Source organism: Saccopteryx bilineata, chromosome 5 (genome assembly GCF_036850765.1).
Source record: "Saccopteryx bilineata isolate mSacBil1 chromosome 5, mSacBil1_pri_phased_curated, whole genome shotgun sequence".
NCBI lineage: Eukaryota > Metazoa > Chordata > Mammalia > Chiroptera > Emballonuridae > Saccopteryx > Saccopteryx bilineata.
The window spans coordinates 85133462-85154250 of record NC_089494.1 but is presented as its reverse complement, the minus strand read 5'-3'; the positions used below and the strand labels follow the sequence as shown (position 1 = coordinate 85154250).

General features: G+C 38.3%; 1 protein-coding gene across 4 annotated transcripts in view; it reads left to right on the top strand.

The window, feature by feature from the left end:
* Nucleotides 1-20789, top strand: part of FMNL2 (formin like 2) — a 347713-nt gene that overhangs the window by 253091 nt on the left and 73833 nt on the right. For all 4 annotated transcript variants that reach the window (XM_066279848.1, XM_066279851.1, XM_066279849.1 and 1 more), the window contains exons 7-8: nt 15555-15663; nt 19501-19577. In XM_066279848.1, coding sequence (XP_066135945.1) covers nt 15555-15663; nt 19501-19577 — 186 coding nt within the window. The remainder of the gene's footprint in view (nt 1-15554; nt 15664-19500; nt 19578-20789) is intronic.

Below are 20789 nucleotides of genomic sequence, written 5' to 3'. Positions count from 1 at the left end.
GACATCGATTCCTGATTTACTTCACAGTTAGCTCCAAGTAGATCCTGCTAGAATTCATTTTAAATTGGAAAAATAGACCAAAAGTATAGAGAGGTGGACATGATAGATATGCTCTTCTGAAAAACTCAGGAACTATATGGCATTTCCGGTTAGCAGGTGTGCCTGAAGATGACCAACTAAGAAACCAACATCACGTTTTTCTGTTTTGTGTTTGAAGAGTTTTAAGTTCAGAAACAGATCCTTCTCAGGTTCTAATCACTCAAGAAAGACAATATCTTAGTAACTTTCATGCCACTTGACCTGAAGCTTAGATTTTTGCATTTAAACAATGTGTATCAATGATATTTCAGTTCTGTGGTAGTGGATTTGTGCCTGGATTCTGATTTTGTATTTAATAGCATCTGTCACTTATAAAAACAGCATTCAGAAGTACAGGCATATGGTACATGTTGCTTTTCATATACCCAAAAGTTGTTTACATTTTTTTTTCTCTTCCTCCTCCTTCCTCTCTCCCCTTTCTTTCTCTGCTCCCCACACTTCCTTCACTTTTTGGCTTTCATTTGGTTGCTCTTCTTTCCATTCTGCCATCTCATTTCTGATTGTCTTCTCCTCTACTTTGTCCTTTCCTACTGTCTCCTCTTCTTCTGGTTCCATCTGTCTCTTACACCACCACCAGATTGGTTTCTCTGCCTGAGTATCTTCAGTTCAAATACCACCAGAGCTGCTTCTCTCCCTGTTGCCTCTGGAGCAGCTTCAGTTTACACACTGATGATGAGGCTTCAAACCGGAAAATCTCATAAGTCCCGGGTGCAAACAACACCCACGAGAGCTGGTAGTGCCCGGTGGCAGGTATTGCAACTGCTCTCCATGTTGTAATAGGATAACCTCGTGGCTTAGCGCTCTCACCTCATACTGGACTTCCTGTTGCCTTTTCAATGTTGATATACTCTGTTATCATGATTGATTTCTTATTTTAAGAATTCAAAACTTTAAGGTATATTACATTTTTATTAATATTACAGGGGATTTTTTTAAAGAAAAAAGGATATTAATTTATGTTCTATAGAGCTGATTTATTCTGGTAGCTTTGTGTGATTAGACTATCTCTTCTATTTCCAAAGCAGAATTTAATTCCCTCAGCCCACTCTCCAACTAATAATAAAACTAATAATATAGACTGTAATCTTATCCTATATCACTTGGTAAAAAGAATTAGTTAAACTTGGAAGAAGAAATGAGATTTTAAGAAATTTAAAACACTTTATAAATGGGGCTAGATTAAAGAGAAAAGGGAAAATGCTCTGTTTCGAAACAGAATTCTAATGTTGATGCACATTTTCCTTGTATTCAGAATTTTTTAATTTTTAAAATGGATTATTAAGCATTTTATGATGTGATATTCACCTTGAGTTAGATCAACTCCTAGATTTTGTATTAACATAAATTTGTCAACTTGGCCAGGGGTAAAAATGTTGATATTAATGCAGTAGAAACCTGGATTGTGTTGTTTTGTACACTCAGAGCCTGGTGTGCCTTCAGTTAAGATAGATTTGTTAATGTGACCATAGATCTAGCTAAATTAATTGATGCTGTACAGGCACCTATATGCACACTGGTTTTTGAAGACAAAGGTTTCGTTAATTTGGACGCAAGAGAAAGAATGTCATGGTTAATGCCATTAGACTTAAATAAACAGTGACACAGACAAGAAATAAATGTTCTGAGTTTTTATTTAATTTTTTATTGTTTTTTTTAAAATTTATTTATTTTTTACAGAGACAGTGAGTCAGAGGGAGGGATAGACAGGGACAAACAGGAACGGAGAGAGATGAAAAGCATCAATCATTAGTTTTTCATAGCGCGTTGCAACACCTTAGTTGTTCATTGATTGCTCTTTCATACGTGCCTTGACCACGGGCCTTCAGCAGACCGAGTAACCCCTTGGCTGGAGCCAGCGACCTTGGGTTCAAGCTGGTGGGCTTTTGCTCAAACCAGATGAGCCCGCGCTCAAGCTGACGACCTCGGGGTCTCGAACTTCGGTCCTCTGCATCCCAGTCCGATGCTCTATCCACTGCGCCACCGCCTGGTCATGCTGTTCTGAGTTTTTAAATGACGTGGTGGAACACTAAGAGCCTGGAGAGAGGGATCAGATTTAAGCTGGGGCTTTGAGTGACGGGCAGAGTTGCTTCCCTTGGTGAGGAAAGGCTGGTTCGGGTGGATGTAAAGAGAAAGAAGATGAGAAGAGCAAAATTTTAAATCAAAGATCAGGCATATTTGGGAAAGAGGGAAGCCCTGTCTTTTCTGGGCCCGGGGCTTTGTGATGGGGGTGGAGGGCTGTCTAACAGAGAGGCTGGGTCATAGAGGGACAGTGCTGGAAAGACCTTGTAGGTTGCCCACTGACCTTTCCCACCGTGGTGAGGAGACCAAGATCCACATTTCCTTCAAGACGGTAACTCTTAGTAACATTTCTAAGATTCCTCAGAACAGATTTCACTGTTTTCCTGAGGTTATTAACTTAATGGAGTTATATTTCCTGAGTAGTCATCATCTGACTCTTTACCACCTAGATACATAGTGGATTTATATGAAGAGATGAAGAGTTCACCTTTAGATCCTTGTTTATACATTTTAATAGAGTAATCTCATTCTTGGCAATGTTTTTTAAGGGAGTAGTTTTATAAACTAGTGTTTAAGAATGGCTGGGTAGCTCACTTGGTTAAAATGATGTCCCAATACACCGAGGTTGCAGGTTCAGCCCTGGTCAGGGCACACACAAAAATCAACCAATAAATCCATAAATAAGTAGAAGAATAAATTGATGTTGTGCTCTGTCTCTTTTTTTCTTTCTCTCTCTTTTTTACTCCCTTCTCCCTCCCCCTTTCTCTCTAAAATCAATAAATAAAATTTTAAAATAAAACTAAAAATAGGCACAAAGATATAGATAGTATTGTTACAGTTGTTATTGGGTGGAGGCTTTTGCTGAGGGTCCATTGTGTGCCAAGCACTAATTCTAACAGTCTTCTGTGATTTACTGTTCCTAATGCTCTGTGTAATAGCCACCATTACTGTTCCTATGAAGAAACTGAGTCCTTTGGTGGTTAAGCAGCTTGTGTAGGATCAAACAGTAAGTAAAGAAGGTAGGATTTGAAGCCAGGTGGCCAGACCTCAACCTCCTTCATTGTCCTTCCTACATTATTGGATGATTTATTTTCCCCATGAAATATAGTGTTTTCATATCAAGGGATTTCCGTGTCGTCAGGTAAGTTGTCGCCTGCAGGAGGGGCTATTGCCCCTTCCTATAAAATCTGCCTTTTTCTACTTCACACAACAGTGTCAGTGAGCTAGTGGTGACCCTGGTCAATATGCCAGAATATTCTACAGTTATTAGAAAATAAGGTCATAGAGAAATGTGAAAGTGTTTTCTAAACAAATGACAATGACAAGACAAAAGTTCCGTATTTATGCAGTTTTATTTTCACCTATTTGCAAATGGGAAGCCACTGAAGGTTCATTAAATGAAAACGGACTATTTTTATCGATGAAGAGAATACGAGTAAACTTTTTTCTTTTCCAATTTTTGTTTTTATGATGTTGTAGAAGTGACATAAAATAACATATATACCAAGAATCAGGTGGGGAGAGACCACATATTAAAGAATTGTGGAGTTTCGTCTGGTAAGCAGTGGAATGAATGGGGAGCACATGAGGGGCGGGTCTTCTCAGGCGTGTAGAGTCTGAGGACCTGGAACGTACTCAGAGGCTGGAGAAGGACTGCTGAGGCAGCTGACGCTTGGACCTACACACAAAGTACAAGGGGTCCTCGGGTAACGACGCGGTTCCATTCCTACTACTTTGGTGTAAGTTGAAACACACTGTAGCCTAAGTCACTTACCTATCCTAACATAGTTGTAAGACCATAATCTAGAACATAAAAATGCAACTAAGCCACAGGAAAAGGAAAAGGACATACATACACTGTACGGTAGTAACAAAAAAAATGACTTAAACGTCTCAATTTTTTTAAGTTTTTATGGGAGTGAACATCGTAAACTCAAAACATTGTATGTTGAGACTGTCATAACCTGAGGACCCCCTGTATCTGAAACTTAGAATGTAGAGCAAAGGCCAAATATGAAAACATTTCAAAATTGACTTTTTTGGTCAAAGAGGTAAAAAACAAAGAAAAGAAAAAGTTGCATATATTATTGATTTGAAGAGAAATGGAATCATTAGTGGAAACCAAAATTATAGTCTGGAACGGATCTTAAATGTCACTTAGGTCAACTTTTTTGTTGGTGTGACACCTGAGACCCAGCTTTAAAACCTTGTTCTTCAAGGAGTTACCTAGGTCCTGCAAACTTATTTCCATGGCTGGACGCCTAGCCCATGTTATGTTTGGCCTTTATTGTAATAAATAGTGCTATTCATTAGTAGTTTTTGTAATCTCTGTGTATCAGTGATCCTATTTAAAGATATAAGAACATCAAATCTATACCCATTTGCTTATAAAGTAAGGGGTATTCTAGAGCAGTTGAACTTTTTCAGGCTCTTACATGTTCTTTTAGTTTGGTAAGTAGCCTTTACCTTCAATGTTCACTTTTAGGGTGGGGGAAATCATTTAACTTCTTATCTTAAACAATTACAGTGTCACATAAAAGAGACCTTTGAATTTCATAGTTAGAAGGTAAAGCATTTTTTATCTGGATTCATAACACAGAGGTTGAACTCAGTTTTGTTCATTGTCCAACTTATATAAATTAGGAATGTAATATCTGGAATGATCATCATTGTCTTTCCTCCTCCCTCAGCTCCCAAATTAAACAACTTCAACTTGAAACTTTTATAGTCCTCATTATTGAGCGTTGTCATCTGTATTTTATTCTACAAGTATTCCTTCTTTTTAACTCCATTTATTTTTAATACTCCCTGTGGGAGGTTATTGAAGAATCTAATATATTTCCATAGATGCCAACTTAAAGGGGAAAAACTACAAAGAAAATATATTAAACAGTATTCTCATTAGATGAGATGGAAGATGTTGACTAAGATTATCAGTAACACTTAATTTAGAAAGGGAGAAAATACTGTTAAGGAGTAGAAGAAAAAAGAACAATGAGAAGACAGTCTTCATAGGAAATGCACATGTTTTAATTCTGAGGGAGGAGAAATGTTGAAGATACTCTTAATCTGATGAAAATCTCAGGTTGCAGAAAATGAAATAACCATCTATAAAATAAAGACTTCCTAAATTTGCAGACTTTACAAAAATAGTCTATGATTACAAACTTTCAATTTTACTTCTGGCACATTGTAAGCAGAAAGAACTAAAAGTGTTGGGCTGTTATATTTCTGATTTTTATATTTCTTTGTTTATTTGAAATTGCAAAAAGAGTAAAGTGTACTTGGGTTAAGAATATACATTTCCAAGATTTTAGCTTGGGGTTTGTTTTCATGGGCCTGCTAGTGAAAATGGTGACAGGTTTCATTGTATATAACTTATGGGTGCACCGTACCAACAGATTTGTGCAGTGTTTCCTACTCTGAGTTGAACTTCACTTTATTGTATTTTTGATCCGATGGGAAACTAAAGGAGAGAGGCTTTGTGGAAATGGGAAAACAAGTCACCTATGCATTTTTGGGGATCTGTGTCACAGATTCTCAGACCAGTGGAGAAAGTAGGGTCTAGAATCTGCCTCACATGTTGTGAGATTAGATGAACAATTTCTGTAAAGCACCTGGCACAACAGTGAGTAATCAATAAATGTTAACTATAGAGGATTGAGGCAAGCACTGAAGATGACTCAGCAGATTTCTACAGCTGTGGTCTGGTACTTTCATCAGCAAGATTTATTATATACTTAATATGTGAAGAGTATTTTGCCAAGTGCTGAGAATACAGAAAGATACATTAGAAAATATATTTGTATATTATTCAAGACTGGTAAAGGAGTTGTTCATACTTACATTATTATATCTTCATAAACTCTGTGGGAAATTGTTAAAGATTATTAGCCCCACTTACAGATGAGAAAACTGACACTCAGAGAAATTATTCATAGCTGGTAAGTGACAGAACCAGGATTTATAATCAAAGTCTTGTGACTTCCTTCTACTGTGACCCAGTGTTTTTTGTTTTTTTCTTGTCTACCCTTTTGTTCTATTCAGGGGCTTACCAGATTGGATGATGCTCACGCACATTAGGGAGGACCACCTGCTTTATTCAGTTTAACAATTCAAGTGCTAATAATCCCTTCTAGAAATACCCTCACAAACACACAGAGAAAAAAATGTTTTACTGGCTATCTGGGTATCCTTTAGCTCAATCAGGTTGATGCATAAAGTTAACCATCACAGACTAGTTTGGGTGTATACCAGGAGTGCAAGATTGGGTTAACCTTTTAAAATCACTATAATTCACCACATTATGATGAATGTTTTTATGATTTGATTGAGAAAAAGTGTATATATGTGCATGTGTGATAGTGCACATGCAAACTAATATACATTAAGTGTCATGAGTGTAAACAAAACTAGTGATATGGAACTTAAGAAACTAGAGTGAACAAAAAAAAGCTACAAAAGATTCATTATGGTCTGGCTAGGAAATAACACTGAGTAAGACTTAGAGGAATGTCTAGGAAAGGGGAGGAGTAGAAAGGATGGGATGAGCTGTGGTTCAGTGGTAAGACTGCATGGTTTGTTTAGGAAACAATGAGTAGATGAGCCTGGCTGGAAGTAATTTAGAGCCAGTTTATGTAATATTTTGAAAGCCAAGCTATTGAATTGTCATTTTAGGTCACTGGCAATGATTCACTGAAGGCTTATGAAAAGAGGATATAATTTGGGATAAACAGAAATATTTCTATCTAAATGTCACAGGAGATAGATGGCTTTGTTGCCCACTTCACATAGGGATATATCCTGATAAATTAGCACTCAATAGCAAATGACAAAGGGAATATAATGAAAAATCAGAAAATTAAGACTAATAATGGCTCTTTATTCATGTGATGGAAGACTGTTCATTCACTTATCCTATTCAAAAAGCATGTACTGAGACTTTGATTTATAGGTTCTGTTCTGATGTGTTTTTGTCCTATATTGGGAAATGTAGATGAATAGAAAATTTCAATAACTATAAAAAAGGTTTATTAAGAGTGTTATGTACTTTTTTCTCTCTGTCTCTGCCTGTTTCCCTCTCCCTCTTTATCCCCACTTGAGCTATCTGGATTCGACTCTTTAAACTCTGTTTCTTTTGGCTATAGAGAGAGTTAGAAAAGTGCTTGGCTCATTTTTTTTAGCATAATTTATTTTATGACTTTAAATGATAGAAAAAAATATGCCCAAGTGACGTCATGTCTGAAGGGTTAGAAAAAGGAAACCTAAAACTCCAAGTCTTGGTAAAGTTCTGTTAGCCCAGACTTTGGAACCATAAAGACGAGCACAATTCTGCCAAATTATGTGATGTATCCAGCTGACACTGCATTCCAGTTTGCTTGAACCCTTACATTAGATTTCAAGGCAGCTCTAATTACTGCTCTTTATTTATAGGTAGATACTAGTTTGATATCTGAATAGTTAGACTAAAAATACGTTTTTTAAGAGAAAAAATGTATACTTTTTCCTGTTGCTGTCAGGACCTAGAAATGACAAATCTCACAAATGTTGGCATGGAAGCTCCAAAGGAGATTTTCAGGAAAACTTTGGTTTTTTATTTTGTTTTATTTTGTTTTATTTTGCCAGACTCTGAGAAAACCTGGTTAGGTCAGTTTAGAAAATGTTAATTCAAGGTTCTGCAGTAATGTATTGTCTGTGGCTAATTCAGGCCCAGAGGAAGAGGTGCACATGTACATAAGCCACATACAAGAAGATGTCTGTCTGTCTCTCATTTTCTTGAGCACATGCCTTCCCCCCTCCTCAGGGAATGCATTCTCATGCCTTCTCCCTTCTTCTTCCAGGCAGGTGTTCTTTGCTCTTTGTTCTCTAAAGCTCCAAGGACCCTTCTTTTAATTTTTAAATTTTTTAAGTTTGTTGATTGATTTTAAAGAGAGAGACAAGGAAAGAGAGAGAGAAACCTCGATTTGTTGTTCCACCTGTTTATGCAGTCATTGGTTGGTTCCTGTGTGTACCCTGATGGGGCATCAAACCAACTACTTTGGAATATTGGGATGATGCTCTAACCAACTGAGCTACCCGGCCAGGGTCCCAAGGGCCCTTCTTTTGCCTCTTTAACTTGTTTTGTTATATTTACCACATTTTTAAAAATTCATCTATTCATTGATGGACATTTAGCTTAGGCTATTTCTACATCTTCCTTATCATGAATAATGCTGCAGTGAGCATTAGGAGTGCAGTATCTTTTCAAAGATCCCGATTTTAATTCTGTCAGATAAGTACTCAGAAGTAGATTAGATCATAGCACTTCTATTTATAATTTTTTTGAGAACTTTTATATATTGTTTTACATAGTGGCTGTATCGATTTACATTCCTACCAGCAGTGCACAAGGGTTCCCATTTTTTTTCACAACCTTGCTAACACTTTTATTTTGTTTTTTTTACACATGGCCATCCTGACACATATGTGGTGTTATTTCACTGTGATTTTGATTTGAATTTTCCTGATCATTATTGACGAGCATCTTTTTATATACCTTTTGACCATTTCTGTGTCTTTGGAAAAATTCTATTTGAGTCCTTTGCCCATGTTTTAATGGGTTACTTGATTTTTTGCTATTGAGTTATAAATATTTTTTTATGTATTTTGGATATTAACCCCTTATCAGATATTTAGACAATATTTTCTCTCATTCCACAGCTTATCTTTTTACTCGAATTCTTTCCTTTACTGTTTAGAAGCTTTTTAGTTTTATGTATTCCTTCTTGTCTGTTATATTTTTAAACATGAGGAACTACTTCATAATTGCTGTAGTTCCCTTAAAAATGAGTGGTAGTTTAAGGATAGCAAAACAGGACTGCAATCAGAACTCTAAGGAATATTATATATAACTCAGGCTACTAACATATACCTGGCAAGAGAAATTCCTATGTATCTAATCTGTAGTCAAGCAGAACCAAGAGAGCTATTCCCTGGGTTTCTTTTACTAGATGTGCCATTGTTTTTACCTTTGAGAGCTAAGAATTCAGGTTTTATTTGCCCTGTCATTTATCAGAGTCAGTCGGCTGGCTGGTGCTCACTGAGCAGTCATTCTGAAGGGCTCTCAGAACAGAAATCCCTTCTCTTCTTGTAGCACCTGCGCAAGTGCTGCGCGGGCGGAGCTGCTGCTGCCTGCTTCTCAGCGGACTCGGAGTGAACTGCGTGGCTAAGTCGGCTGCTGTCAATCATGGTCCTGACCAGGAAGTGCTTTGTATACGTTGCTTAAGAGATATATGTAAAAATTGCTTTGTTCCTTTTTTTTTTTTTGCCCTTACTCATGCTAGCATTGACTTACAATTTCTTCATTTGTTTCATGTACAGATAACTACTGGTGCATAAAATTAATACAAGTGGTTAGAGTTATTTCTCTTTGGTTTTGATCTTAGGTCAGTTTTGTAATCTGTTTCTGAATTCTGATTGGCAGCCCTTCCCAGGTAGTGTGTTGTTTTTGAATGCTGGGGTAACATTGAGTTTTAGTTCCATGCTTGATAAGATAATAGGCAGTTCTCAAAGATGATGGAGAAGAGGGCCTGAGAAATTTGGTGTCAGTTTCCCTACAAGGTTCCTGTAAAAATGAGCCCTTAATAATGGGATTTCCTTAAAACTCTTGAGACATCAGAAAACAGCCCTGAATATCTCTTCCTCATTATTTTCCCTACATATGGCAAGAGCTCCAAAAATTAGATCCTTCCTGCCTCTGGGAAACCTGAGTGTTACGTCTAGACATTCAGACCCCATAGCTCTGCCTGTCTGGGGAAGAGGGACTCTTGGGACGGCATGTAGATAGTCTGCCCGGTGGCCCAGGCATTGGGTCCCAACCACTCCATACGTGTTTTATTCCCTTGTTTTTCCCTTTGGAATCCAAGGGTGTTCTCTTTGATCCCCACGTTTAAGGGAATAATTAGAGACCTAATTGTTTTAGGACCTCAACAGACCTGTTCCCTTCAACTTGAAGTTGTTATGCTTCAGAATGAATGTGTTGGGGAGAAAATTCTCTCTCAATGTCTGTTATGGGATGTCAGTGAAGATGGTGGAGTAAGGACCTCTGTAAACCACAAAAACAGTGAGAAAACTGTCAGAATATGCCAGAATTTCTTTCTCAGTACTCTAGAATTAAAGTGGTCCTGCAGTCTGGGAGCATCCCTCAGGGAAAACAAGTGAATGTAAGAAGAGCTAGCTCTGTGGTGTTTCACCTCGTGCTATTCCCCTCCCTCCCTCTCCTGTTCCCCAGTAGCCTGGAAGACCAGTCCCATAACTGCAGTGCAGACCATGGGCCTGGAGCCACTGGAGGGCGTGGGTGGAGAGGACGCTCCTCCCAGGACCCTTCTTTCTCCTTGTCCTAGATTAAGCTGTGATGTACCGTGAGGTTTGAGAACTACTAGTAAAGAAGCCAATGTCAAGTCTCAGTTAAGGGATCGTGTACCAGTAGCTGTTGATAGAACCTGGAAACACTCGAGACATACTACATGGGACAGGACTAAAGCTCACCTGCCTCAGTTATCCAGAGGAGACCACGCAGACACCAGTGCTGCCTGTCATTGGAGCACTTTCAGTCTGCCATGGTGAACTGGAGGACAGTCTCCAATCTGGCTCTGTTCAGATAGTCTCTATCTGTAGTTCCATTGTGGCTTCAGGAGGGAAATATTATACTAACTGGTTTCACTTTATCTAACTGTGTAACAGAACCTGTGCCAAGAGTATTAGTTTACCACAGAGGCACCTGGACTTCCCACTGAGCCACCAGCTTAATTCCTATGAAGCTCCGGTCTTTGTGGAGAGTATATTCAGACAGCTAAAGTAGGACGATCAGTGTTTGTGAAAGGTGAAGATAGCTTAGCCTTGGGGGGGGTCATCACACCAGATGCAGGAGGCCTCATCAGCCCTTTCAAAGATAACATAATTGAATTATATTTACTTGTGTTAACGCGATTAAGCAATAGCATCTTGTACAGACAATATTTGGCAGATATGACTAGTTTCATTTGAGCTGTCTGACTTTCTAATTGGTGATTGATTATTGCTGTGATTTTCCAACCCTACCTAAAGGAATCCGTGTGACTCATATACTTGGTAGAGGTTTTTGTCTTTAATCAGTTACCCTCACCTCTTTTTCATAGAAACTTAATCATCGTATTCTGGCTTATTGACATCCAGGAGGACATTTGGAGCATCAGTGAATAAGATTGTCAGAGTTTAGTGTTTCTGATGGTGATGTTTGGTCTTTTTGTTTCATGTGTTGTGGTAGAATTTGGCCTCATCACAGAAACCCTAGCCTGTGCTTTTAAGGGTAGATCAGGACTACCTCTCCCCCGCGGAGACCTTCTGGGAAAAATACTGTGGGGTGACTGAGTGGAGAAGGCATTCTGATCACACTCCAGTTAGCCTTTTGTCTTTAGGGGGATTCTAAACCTAGACTATCTACAAGAGTTTGGTTTTTTTATGCACTTTTTTTCTTTATTTGGAAAGTAATACACATCTATTGTAGAACATTTTACATAAAGATAAAAATAGCAAATGGAAGTATCTTATAATTTCAGCATTCAAAGAATCATAAGACAGGTATGTTTTAAATCTTCATTGGGCCTGACCTGTGGTGGTGCAGTAGATAAAGTGCCCACCTGGAATGCTGAGGTCACCGGTTCAAAGCCCTGGGCTTGCTCGGTCAAATCAATCAAAAGAACAACTAAACTGAAGCAGCTATGAGTTGATACTTCTTGCTCCCCCTCCCCTCTCTCTCCTCTCTCTGTAAAATCAATGAATCTTTATAAAAAACACACAAAAATATCTGCATTGGTAATATTTCATGTTCAGTTATGCTCATTGTCATGTTACCTTTATGATCTCATTTCACAATTTATCCATTCCTTTTATATTTACTTCTTGAATTAGAGCCCCATTTAAAAACAACTTTCATATGCCTAAAGACAGTTACCAAGAGTAAGTCTGTATTAACTCAGTTAAGTCTGGCTTGACTGAGAAAAGTTGGACTATATTATGGGGATTTTAAGTATGACACTTTGCAAAATGAAGTGTTCTCCTTTGGGAAGGTGTGACTGTCATCACTCAACCATATTGTGCTGTACAGGCATGTGTGTGTTACTGAGTTTGTTTCACACATTTATAATGCGTATGAAACAAAGGGTAGGCTGGGGCTGGAGTTCGGACAGAGCTCATCATAATATAAGGGCTATCAATAATAATCACTTACTGCTTCTAAGCTGGATGATAAGGCCTGAGGGCCAAAACAACATCTTCATCCTTCACTTTCCCTTAACTCTTAGTGGAGTCTAGCAGAAAGAGTACGTATCTGCCCAGTAAAACCAACTCTAGAGCATCAACAAGAGACTTGATTTGCTGTGGCTGGTCGAGAGCAGCAAAGGCCAGTTCTGAGTGGCTCTCCGCGTCCAGGTGGCCTCGTTGTGGTGAATGGCTGTGTCAATTGTTATCCTAATTTGTTTGATATTTTGGAGTCAACTGGGTGCAATCTATTAAAACCAACTCCATGGGAGTGGTTCTTTGGATAGTATCACTATTGTGCTTCGCAGCTAAATTAGAAATCTGTCCAAAAAGAAAAAAGGTGTAATAATGTTACTCAGATAATAAAACAAATAAACCAAATATCTTACATCGATTGTCAAATTCAACAAAATGTGAACGCTGAAGAGTAGACTAATGTGCATGCTACCCTGTGGCACCATCCCTAGGCTCTAGCCTGGGAGATGTAAGGTGACCCTAAGCTAAGTTCTTTGCAAATACTGTATTTGCAGAGGTAAGGAGTTGTGGCATTAATCAGGTACATTTATGTACTGGGAGAAAAATTCTTTTAGAATGAGTATTTCAAAATGCAGAACAGAGCAAAATTTCTTATTAAATTAAATAAAAATTCTCTTTCTCAGTGAATGATATAGGATAAGGGTTTGAAAAGGAGACTTTGCATACCAAGTAGATCTGCCACTGTGTTCTGAAGATGAGGCTCAGACGCTGCTATTCTCAGCAAACTAGGCTTTAATCCCACATGGTGAAATGATTACAGGCGGTAGGGGGTGGGGAGAATGACACCCATGGAGGACTGAAGCATAACACGCTATCAGGACAACAGGATACGAACATTTGACTAGGAGCTTGTTGGCACATATGGCTCTAGGCAGTAGCTTTATCACATGATCAGACAGATTGTCAGTGAGTCAGACCGAGAAATAACCTGTGGAAAGCGACTGCCCCGAATCCCAGCGAAGAGAGGTGGGGTCTAGTCTGATCTCATCTTTTATCTTCTCTTGCTTCTATTTGCTATGAGGATTTAACTTCTTTGGGCTTCAGCTTTTCATCTGTATCAGGAAAGGTTGGTGTCAATGATATCACAGACCTCCGTTTACTGTCATGCTATCATTTTTGTTATTGGTTGTGTGGTGTTTTTGTCTTTATTGTAATGCTATGATTTTAAACACAAGTTCAGATGTTGCCTTTAATACCCAATCTATTTTTGTATAAACCAAAAAATTGGAGAAAAATAATTTTAGCGTAAGTACAATACACTTTAATAAAAAGATTAGCTCTATTGTTTTTAACCATAGATTATCGTTAGTAAAAAAAAATGCATTGTTTTTATTTACTGACATCTTATATATTTTCTAAACTCCTTAAATATTGATAAATATGCACGTGCTGTTTCATATTAATATATTTTAACTGTTAATCCAGAGTCTTATGAGATTAACCACCAACTATGAATACAATAAGGAGAATACAATAAGGAGAAGTTAATATTTAGTAAATATAATGCTGACAAAAATTAGGGGATATTTCAAAATGAATATGAAGCAATAAAATATTCCCTAATTTTTGTGAGCAGTATAGAATACTATTTCTAATTAATAAATTTTTGCTAGTTTCTGCAAGTAATGACAAAGACATTTTGGCTTTATAGGATCTTATTATAATATAGCTGAAGAACTGAATTAACAAAAATAATGAACCTGCTATGTTACTTTACATTTCTTAGGAAATACCATAAATATATAAATTCGATCTACATGCTGGAATCATTAAAATTTATTTTGAAGTAATGCAGAAATGTTTGACTGTGTAGAATGACCTATCGCACCTTCCTTAAAAGAGTAGTTTGCTTTGGCCAGTTTATCTTCTGCAGTTATAGCTGCACATAAATAAAATTTAGCAAAGGACAATTGATTCCCTAATCCTCACCTTTTCTTTTTTTTTAAACTTACTCTTAGATGCTTTTACACTAGTAGTGATTGCTTTTAATTAACAATGCCAGCTATCTCTCTAATCAACTCTTAAATACCTAACAAGTAATTTCACTAAAGAAACATGAAAGTGCCCTGGCCAGATGGCTCAGGTGGTTAGAGCTTCATCCCAAAGTTGCCGGTTCAATCCCTGGTCAGGGCACATGCAGAACAGTTTTAATCATAACTTCCTTAAAATTTTAAATTAGTTCAATTTGAGAAGGAAGGGCTACATAGCTTATTTTGTGGAACATTTCTGTCATTGACTCTGTCTACAGGAAACTAGTTGACAACTTCTGAAATTTGCTTTATTTCAGGTTTGGAGTTACAGAGAAAACTGCACTCGGAGGCAGTAATTTATAGCTCACATCGAAGCCCTCAGTGTTGTCATGTTTTCTGTTTGCACTGTGCTATTTACATGGTCACCTCTTCACTGCTTCAGGCTCTGATAAATCTCTAGAATGAACTACCAAGGCTTAGCAATGTAGCATCTCTAGAATGTATCCAGTGCTGAAACATCTTAACCCTGTGAAATATCAGCATGTTCCCATCCAGTTTCAGCTACCATATTGGCTGTAGGCAAGTGATCTGGCTATGGGATCAGGCTTTGTATAGTGTTAAGGCTATACATACCATTAAGGTCTAATATCACAGGCTGATAGCAAAGTTGGTAATGTATGACCTTGCCTAGGCTTAAACTCTAAATCCTGGACCCCTAAGAGCTCTCCTGGGAAGGTGTAGTGTGTCAATGATTGGAGGTCTAAATATGAGCTGAGTTTCATCACTTGTTGGCGAATGCAATGGTCTGTATGTTGCTTCATATAACTGCTGCACATCTTGCTTGGCCTCCTGACTGGGAGCTGGGAATTGTTGTTGAATCCCATGTACAGTCTGATCTGGTACATGGTTGAGTGGAGTTGAGTTTCATTGTCCATGGGTACCTGGCCTGATAAATGGTGACCAGTACACACAATAATGCAGGCCTTACAGATGTGGCAATAGATTTGTGGTGATGGGTTTATTATTGGTGGTTTGACCTGCAGTCCTCACTTAGGTGCAGGTAAAGGTAGAGGACAGTGTCCATTTTTTAAGTGCATGTGCCTATGCTATGAGTATAATCTACAGTTTTATAGAAGTTTCCCTTTTTATTTGTAGATATAACACTTTGCCAAGCAGAAGAACTTTGAAAAACTCAAGATTAGTGAGTAAGAAAGATGATGTACATGTCTGTATCATGTGTTTACGTGCCATCATGAATTATCAGGTATGTCTGTGTTTCTGATCCTTGGAAAAGAATATTGGAATTTGTCAGAATCTGATATTGTTCTTTTTGGTTTTCTTGTATTTTTTCTATTTGAAGCAGATATTAGGAATTAATGAAATTCTTTTGAAAAAGAAAGGTCTGGTTTGTTCTAATGCTCAACATTTAATTCATTGCCCTTATATTTTAATTGGCATTTATAATGTATTTAAAGGGAAGATGTTTGCCTCATACAATGATCAACCTGACTGGATTACTTGGTCAATGTTTGTGACTATTTAAGACAGGGTAAGGCATTAGTTATGGGCAGTAACGGGACAACTTTAGAACATTAGGAGTAAATAGAATCACACACTAAGTTGGTCATTTGTTCTCAGAGGGTTCTGTGGTGAACAGGCGAGAAGTTAAAATTACTGTCTGCTGGATCCAGTGAGTCCTCATATTTATAAGAAGCAACTGAAGGATTCTTGTTAAAAGTGCAGATTTCTTCTTCAGATGACTGATTGATGTAGGTTATCTCTACTCTGATAAACACTGGAAGAGAGAGCATGGTGTGTGGGTTGGATTAATCCTAAAAACAAAGAAGTTACAGCCTAGAATATCTAGGGTGAACTGACATGGTCAGAAGTATAATTAGATAAGCAGACCAGGATGAGATTTAGAAAAACATCATTTATATATAAAAATAGGACTTGATTTCCATTTATAAGGATGCTATACGTGGGTCCAAGAATAAATGGAAAATAAATACCTATGTAGAGGGTAATTGAGTTCAAACCCAATGTAATGAGGGTAATTGAGTTCAAACCCAATGTAATGGTGCTGAATTGAATTCAAGAAGGGAAACATTCATTTATTCTTTCCCAGTCAAAATATTTCTTGAGCATCATCAGACCCTGTTCTAGGCAAGGAATACAACATTAAAGAAACAAGTGCCTTAGGAAACTTACTTTCTAGTAGGGAGGCAGACGATAAATACATTGGTAACATATAATGTTCTAGGAAATGGTGATGCTGAAATAAAAGCTAACATTTGTAAGTACTTTCTATAGGTTTAGTGCTTTTATTTTTTTATTTTTTAGAGATAGAGAGAGTCAGAGAGAGGGATAGATAGGGACAAATAGACAGGAACGGAGAGAGATGAGAAGCATCAATCATCAGTTTTTCATTGCGACACCTTAGTTGTTCATTGATTGCTTTCTCATATGTGCCTTAACTGGGGTGCTACAGCAGACTGAGTAACCCCTTGCTCAAGCCAGTGACCTTGGGTCCAAGCTGGTGAGCTTTGCTTAAACCAGATTAGCCTGCGCTCAAGCTGGTGACCTCGGGGTCTCGAACCTGGGTCCTCTGCATCCCAGTCCGACGCTCTATCCACTGCGCCACTGCCCGGTCAGGCGGTTTAGTGCTTTTAAACCTATTAATTAATGTATGTATGTCTCAACAGTCCTGTGAGATTGGTGCTAGTATTCTCCTCATTGTATCAATGAGGAAGCAGAGACAAGACAGAGAAGTAATTTGCCCAGGATTACATGGCTAATAAGTGGTAGAGTCAGATTTGTACCCATGAAGACTGGCTCCAGAGGACTATGAACAAATACTCAGGAAATAGGAACAGATGGTGATGAAAATGTGCATTCAGTTTTACATAGGTTAGCGAGGCGAGTGTCGCCAAGAAGATAACACTTAGTATAGGGTAAGGGTTAATAGAAGATTTTAGGCAGAAGAGCAGGAACAAAGGCCCTGAGACAGGAATAAGTCTATGTGCTCAAGGTACAGAGAAGAGGGCAGGTTAGCTGGATCAGAATGAGTGAGAGGGAAAAGAAGCTGAAATCTGAAGCTAACAGGGCTTTCTGGTTATATAGGACTTTATAAGTCAGTGAAAGGATGTTGGCTTTACTATGAAAGAAGAGCTATTAAAGGGTTCTGAGGAAAAGTGTGAATTGATCTGACACTTGAATTTACCGTGATCACTCTGGATTTTGTGTTTAGGATTAACCTTGGGGATGGGCAAAGACAGAAGGGGGTAGACCGTTTAGGAAGCTGTTGCATTAATTTAGGTGTGTTCATGGTGGGTTTGGACCAGGATTATAGGAGTAGAGATGATGAAAGGTGGCTAGATTCCAGTCTGATTTTGATATAAAGGCAGTAGCACTGGATATGTGGTGAGGAATGGAGGGTGACTCCAAGGTATTTGTCCTGGGTACCTGTTAGCTGGAGTTGCTATGTACTAAGATGAGGAAGGCCTCAGATGAGCAGGTTTGGGACACATGATCAGGCGTTCTTCTTGGAGGATGCTAACTTTGAGATGTCCATGGACATACAAATAGAGACTCTTAAGTAGGTGGTTAGATATGCCATCTGGAATTCAAGGCAGAGGTCTGGCTGGAGATGCCAATTTGGGAGTTAATAGATGGTATATGAAGCCAGGAAAGTGAACGAGATCAACAGGGGTAATACACAGAAGCAAAGAGGTCGCAGGTAAACAGGGGAATTCTGCTTAAATGTCAGAGAGATGAGAAAATGAGCCAGAGAGACTGAGAAGTAATGAGGCGGGGAGGTGCCAAGTACAGGCAATGCTTCAGCAAGGGTGCTCAGCTGTGCCCGTGCTGCTGCTCAGTCATGTAAGATGAGGAGTGAGAATTGGCCATTGACTGTAGCAAAGTGTGGGACATTGGTGGTCTGGGAACACAGTTTATTGGAAGGATAGTGATGGAATGCCTGATGACATGGTTGCAGGAGAGAACAAGAAAGGAGTGGGAGACGAGTGCTCGAGTTCTGCTGGGAAGGACAGCAGACACAGCAGGCAGTCCTGGTTGCAGGACAAGAGAGATTTGGTGGTTGTTATTTAGGGTAAGATAATTTGCATCATGGTTTTATGTCAATGGTAATGAATCAGAGAGGGGAAGGGCACTGATTGGGGATGGGAGAACTGCTGGGGTAGACACTCTTGAGTAGGTAAGAGGGAATGGGATCAAGGACTCAAGTGGAGGATTAGCCGTACTTAGATTGGGGTGTGCAACGGTTTGTCTTTAGGAAGAGGTGAGGAGGTAATCTGTAGATCTATGTGGGAGGATCATGTGTTGGTTGGAAGCTTTTGGAAGTTTTCTTCAGCTTGTGTTTACTGTGTCATTGGAAATAAAGTCATGAGCGAGAAGTTGAGTTTGGAGGAAAAGAAGTAATTTCTCAACTCAGCAGCATCAGGATTGATTCTTGAGCCTCTTATTGAACTTTGTTTTATAGAAAGGTGAGGCAACATATTTCAGAGCAACACAGGTTTTCCTAGGCATTTGGTCCTGTGAGCCATTGCACAGAGAAGGGACTAGATGCAGTGGTTATTAACCCTGGAGTTAATAATGGTGTCACTCTTAAAGCTTTAAAAATTCAGATTCCAAGGTCCTATCCTTGAGATACAGAGTTTTGTTTCATTTATTCTTTCAGGGGATTTTAATGAGCAGACAGGATTGAGAATCACCGGGCTGGAGCTTTTTACCATTTTTTTTTTTTTTTTTTTTTTTATAATTTTATTTTTTTAATGGGGTGACATCAATAAATCAGGATACATATATTCAAAGATAACAAGTCCAGGTTATCTTGTTACCATTTTAATAATGAGAAATGTGTAGGTCATTCACAAAGAATGGAAATGGGGTCCCTTGATAGTAGCATTATTCCTGAAAATTTTCTGGGCAATATGCACAGACACTGACGTGCTAGAGACATAAATGCATGTATGATGGTAGAAATTACCTTAGGTAAAAACTTCGGGTGTTTGTTTTTAATCAACATTGACAACCCCCTAAGTTGACTCCTAATGCTTTGTGTTTTCCACATTGATTTCAGTATGGTTTCAACATGGTCATGTCTCATCCACATGCTGTCAATGAGATTGCACTAAGTTTGAACAACAAGAATCCAAGGTAAGCTTGATTTGTAAGGTTCAAGTCTAAATGTAACTAGGGAAAGCAGAGAACTAGTTAACACTTAAAACTAAGCTAGTGTTTGGAAATATTAACTTTCAAATGTAACTCTGAAATGAGATTGTCAGCAGACTCCTTGGCTGTTTTGGCCAGCTGAGTGACCTGTGGCAGAGCTGAGCAGTGGGGACAACTCTAGACTTTCACTCGTTAAGTTTTCATTCCTTTTGAGGCCTCGTTCTCAACATCCTTGAAAATTTAGCAAAATTTGGTGGAGAGCGTGAATTGCCAGGCGGCCAATATTGGTACAGACTTAGTCACACCAGGTATTGCCGAAGGCTAACTAAAACCACAATCCCTGTCCACCCTTCACTTGCAATATTTAGATATGTAGCTTTTATTACCAAGCAACAAAAAAGTAACACAAACAAAAAAATAATTGTGCATGCAGATTTCACTTTATATTTACTTAACTCTAAAGGCCAGTGCCATATATTTTTCATATCATAGATTACTTCCCGAAGCCTATCTTCATCAGTTTTAGTTATTGTAATATATTTTACATTCTGGTGGGGGCATTCTGCATTTGAAATGTGTTATTCCCTTTTATCAGATACCTCTGTATAGAATACATATCTGAAAACTGTTCATTCAATTAAAGAAATCTGGTTATAAATTAGATCTTTTCTAACTTGGAATGCAATGCAAACTATGAAGTCCTAGTTAGAAGTTGACATTATCATTTTAAACTTCCCCAGATTATAGCTTTTGTGTGTTAGTGATTGCTTCCTTAGTCTACTGGAATCACAAGTAGTCATGCTTCAGTGTCCCTGCCTTCCCCCACAGGGAAGTCATCATTCTTTTTTCTTAAGATAATTGACGTTGTGGGTTATCAGAAAGGTCTTTGTTTAGAGGTCAGCAATAGCTTTTATTCCAGAAAATGATGAAATACTGAAGTCATCTTATGATGCAGAAACAATGCCATCCTTGACATTGTATTAAAAAACTTGGAATATGTCTCTAGGTTCTCTTTCTAAAAATATTTCAGATGGAGTTTTATTTCCTTTTCTTGAGTCACAGAAAATATTCAGCTCCTTTCAGATCTCTTGTGGAGGAAGAAGATATGGTGGAAAACTCATATTGTCATAGGGGATTTTTATGGTGCTCTGTGTAAATTAGCAGATTTGAAATGTAGGACATTGATTTTAATTGATT